General features: G+C 45.8%; 1 protein-coding gene across 1 annotated transcript in view; it reads left to right on the top strand.

Annotated features, from left to right (window-relative positions):
• The window catches only part of kif21b (kinesin family member 21B), a 110,052-nt gene that overhangs the window by 95,515 nt on the left and 9,537 nt on the right, over positions 1–5,000 (top strand). Inside the window, exons 29-31 of the mRNA XM_062545384.1 lie at positions 562–726; positions 935–1,052; positions 1,368–1,538. Of these exons, the coding sequence (XP_062401368.1) occupies positions 562–726; positions 935–1,052; positions 1,368–1,538 (454 nt within the window). The remainder of the gene's footprint in view (positions 1–561; positions 727–934; positions 1,053–1,367; positions 1,539–5,000) is intronic.

Here is a 5,000-nt window from a genome sequence, read left to right as displayed (position 1 = left end):
ACACACACATGCACACACACACTCACACGTGCACTCACACGCGCACTCACACTCACACTCACACTCACACTCCAATGCCTTCCAATTGAAATTAGAGACAGTACCAGCTATTTATCATTTAAAACTACACTAAAGAGATGGGTTAAAAACAACCAAAACTGCACTCATTAATAGCTGGTTTATCTCATTCCAAGCACTATGCAATGTTTTGTATCTATTCTATCTTTCTATTCTATCTTTTTTTTCTCTCTCTCTTAATTTGCTCTCTATCTTTCCTGTATTCTTTTTATAATGTATTGTGATGATGTGTTGACCTGCCAAGGGACTACAGATGAAAACTAGCTATTTTGCTAACTCTGGCACATTTACATTTTGAGTGTAAACAAAGAATGTTAATTGATGTGCATTGTCCCTTTTAAATAAACAAATAAATTAAATTAATTAAATTACACTCACACTCACACTCACACTCACACACACACGCGCACACACACACTCTCACTCACACACACACACACACACAGACAAAAAGAGTCCCTAACTCCTGATTGGCTCTCGCAGGTCGTCTGGTCAGGTGGTGTCCGGCGACGCGTGTGCGGGCACTACGACGCGCACCATCACCACGGCGACGGGAGAGCACCAGATCAACCAGATCAACCTCAACCCCGCCGGCACCGTGCTCTACGCAGCCACAGGCAACACCGTACGCACCTGGGACCTCAACAGGTAACACACACACACACACACACACACACACACACACACACACACACACAGGCATACACAAGCACTTATAATGAGATACATATTTACTACTAGATACTATTACTCCAAACACAGTAAACACTGTTGTGTTGCTGTGAGTTGTGTGCGGTGAACATTAAAAGAATGTGTGTGTGTGTGTGTGTGTGTGTGTGTGTGTCTATGTCCTCAGGTTCCAGGCCACCGGGAAGCTGACGGGCCACATCGGCTCTGTGATGTGTCTGACTGTGGGCCACTCCGCTGGGGGGAAGGACCAGGTCATCACCGGCTCTAAGGACCATTACGTCAAGGTGAGGGTACTGCATTCACACACGCACACACACACACACACACACACACACTCACTCTCATTACACACACACACACACACACAAGTATCACTCAGACAGACCTGACTGTCAGTAAGAGAAGGATGGGAATGGCACTGGTCACTTTGTCACACACACACACACACACACACACACACACACTCTCACTCACTCTCACATTCATGTAACCATATATTACTGGAATGTTCCGCTCATTAGACAAGGTTTGTACATTCTGAGTAAAACACGTTCTGATTCATTAACCATGTTGTTGACATTTGACCTTTGACCCTGTAGGTGTTTGACGTTGCCGAGGGAACGCAGGGTAACATAGGCCCCGCCCACAACTTTGAGCCGCCGCACTACGACGGCATCGAGTGCCTGGCCATCTACGGCGACGTGCTCTTCAGTGGTTCCCGTGACAACGGCATCAAGAAGTGGGACCTGGAACAGCAGGAACTGATCCAGGTACAGGCTCGTTCCTATGACAACCCTAATAGTTTAACACTATCACTTCAACACTAACACTCTAAAGGGCCGTTCACACCAAGAACGATAGCTATCCACGATATTCACACAGCCGACAATGGGGGTCGCCATGACAACGAAAACGGTTATCTATTTCCGGCGAAGCTGCGTTGTTTCTATTTTAACGTGACGGTTGACAGTGCTTAACATATCATAACGCATATAAAAGTAAACTTTTCTATTTTATATCGGTTATATATGATGTAGTATATCTATGCTGAGGGCAGAATTGTCAACATTTCGAAAGAAATCTAAGTTGAAGCATATTCTAGTTAGCTACCGAGAACGCTCATGTAAACAGAATGAACGGAAGTTGAAAACAGTATCGTAACCATCATAACGATACATATTTCCGGGTTAAGGAATAAGGTGGATAACAATAGCTATAAACAAATTTCGCTCTCGTTAATATGAATGACAACGGTCACACATGAACTATAACGATAACGTCATGAACAATATCGTTGTTGATCACTTTCAGAACGATTTTGAGAACGATAAAAAGCTAATAGCCAATCAGAAGCCATCACATTTTTATTGTTGGTCGGCGTGAACACTTTAACACTAAGGTTCCTAAGATGAAGACTAAACTAACACGTTAACAGTAATGTTCCTAAGATAAAGACACAACTAACACGTTAACACTTTGGGTTCCTAAGATAAAGACAAAACTAACACGTTAACACTATGGGTTCCTAAGATAAGGACAACTCTAGCACTTTAACAGTAAGGTTCCTAAGATAAGGACAACTCTAGCACTTTAACAGTAAGGTTCCTAAGATAAGGACAACACTAACACAGAGTGTGTTTGTTTGTGTGAGTGTATGTATGTGTGTGAGATTGTGTGTGTTTGTGTTACAGCGTGTGTTTGTGTTGGAGCGTTTGTGTATGTGAGAGTGTATGTATTTGTGTTAGAGCGCGCGCGCGTGTGTGTGTGTGTGTGTGTGTGTGTGTAGTGGTGTGTGTTCAGTAATGTGCTGATGTGGGGTAGTTTGTAGGTGTGTTTTATTGCTTGCTCGTTCACTCTCCGTCCTCTCATGGCTACCTGCGGCCAGAACACCTCAGCTCAGGGAATCATTTAGATGTATTAATGCGTCTCAAGAATCATATTCATGTTTATTTATTGTTCAGGACCAACGAAGCAATAAAGAACATCCTCTCATCATTCACCCCCCCTCTCTCCCTCTCTCTGGCTTTCTCTTTACCTTTCTCAATCTCTTTCTCTTTTTCTCCCTCCTTTCCTCCATCTCTCTTACTCCCTGTCTCTCTAACCCCCTCTCTGTAGTTGTGTACTGAGTAGACAACAGTTAGTGTTGAGGACAGACAGCCATTTTGTGATTCTGTCTCTCCCTGACGCCAGGTCTAGTCTGAATGACAGGCAGGAGCACAATTGACTTGAAATCCAATTGCGGGCAAAAGTTTTGTTTTGTTTTGTCAGATTCAGGAAGCAATTACGCTGTTTTTGCTAATCTTTGAGCCCATTGGGGGGGGGGGGGGGGATGTGATGGGAGGGCTGGGGAAAGGGGATGAGGGCGCACCACCTCCTCATTAATATGTGTGTGTGTGTGTGTGTGCGTGTGTGTGTGCGTGTGTGTGTGCGTGTGTGTGTGTGTGTGTGTGTGTGTGTGTGTGTGTAAGAGCAGGAAGCAATGGGGCCGTTTGATAGATGAGAGACTTCTCACTCTTCATAACCACTCTGCATCCTTTTATTTATGCTCTCCTGAATCCTGAGACATTTCAGGTGTGTGTGTGCCACACACACACACACACACACACACACACACACACACACACACACACGATGACTGATTTGAGCTGCAAAATGGAGGACACCTGTGCACCTCCTCCGCCCCCTCCTGGCTTGTGAGTGGGGAAAGGGCAGAACTAATGTGAGCTTATTGCACCTGAGGGAGGGCGGCAGGGAGCGCAGCCGGGCCCAGAGCCTGCTCACCTGGGAGGACGGCAAGGCGGAGGGGCCAATTTGAGCAGGGATAAAGAGGGGGGGGGGGGGGGTGTTGGGGGGGGGGGGGGGGGGGGGACGACACACGGCAGATGGATGTGAAATTAGAGGGTGAGGATGGAGAGTTTGAAGGGCATGAGGCATCTCTGGGTCGTATGGTACACTCACACACACACACACACACACACACACACACACACACACACACACATGCACACACATGCATACAGAGTAAACTCATGAGGGATGGCCTGCATTGGCTTTGCTGTGAGGAGCTTTCCTCTGTGCTGTGGCCGAGCCCTGTGATGAAGCTCTCCTGCTCCCCTCCTCCTATTGCTCTGTGCTGTTAACATGGTTAACAGCGTGTTTATCTCCTCAAGACCCTGCTGGCCCACACACACACACACACACACACACACACACACACAACCGCAGTGTTGGCCGAGGGTTCAGGGGCAAATTTACTGAGATAAACGGTGTTGGAGGGACGTCTCTTATGAGGAGTCCACTTTATTTCCCATGGGGCCTGATCTCCTGGCAAATCAGGTGTGTGTGTGTGTGTGTGTGTGTGTGTGTGTGTGTGTGTGTGTGTGTGTGTGTGTGTGTGTGTGTGTGTGTGTGTGTGTGTGTGTGTGTGTGTGTGTGTGTGTGTGTGTGTGTGTGTGTGTGTGACCGTGTGTGTGTGTGTGACCGTGTGTGTGTGACCGTGTGTGTGTGACCGTGTGTGTGAGTGCATGCACACATTTGTGTGCTTTTGTGTGTATGTGTAGGTATGCATTTATTTTGTGTGTGTATATGTGGATTTATGGTGTGTTTTGTGTGTTGGTGAGCTGTGTGTGTGTGTGTGTCAGGGAGGGAGGGGGGAGTCTTTAGCCTCAGTATTGGAAGCTCTCACATTAGCAGCCAGAGATTTCTAAAATGTAATAGTGAGAGGAGAGAGAGATAGAGAGAGAAAAGAGAGAGAGATAGAGAGAGAGATAGAGAAGAGAGAGATGGAGAAGAGAGAGAGATAGAGTGGAGAGAGATTCTTTTCTTGCTTGCTTTTGCTTTTTTCTTTTGCTTGCTTCTTCACTTTTAGATTTTTCTTTCAATTAAACATCAAAAGCCACTCTTCCTCTTAGATAAACCCCTTAATTACATATTTCTAAAACGGAGAGTTCCGGTCCTTGATTGTGATTGGCTGAATCGCGTTCGATGCCATTGTAAATATCATGATAAACTCACACCTTGACCGCATTTCGTTCTCTAGTAATGCGCTAGCACAAAACTAGCAGTGGCTGCGTCTTGTTGTTGCATGGCAACCATTCATAAGGAGGGAATATATTTCTTGGCGGAAGAAAGATTATCTATGGATACATCGTTACATTGTCATTGCTGTGCCTTCGTTTCATGAAATCTTGCTAGATCGACGTAGTAACCGTTTTAGAAAAGCAATAAGCCAC

The sequence above is a fragment of the Sardina pilchardus genome, chromosome 9 (assembly GCF_963854185.1).
Source record: "Sardina pilchardus chromosome 9, fSarPil1.1, whole genome shotgun sequence".
Taxonomy (NCBI): Eukaryota; Metazoa; Chordata; class Actinopteri; order Clupeiformes; family Clupeidae; genus Sardina; species Sardina pilchardus.
The sequence above is the reverse complement of the archived record's forward strand: the minus strand, read 5'-3'. Positions and strand labels throughout refer to the sequence as shown.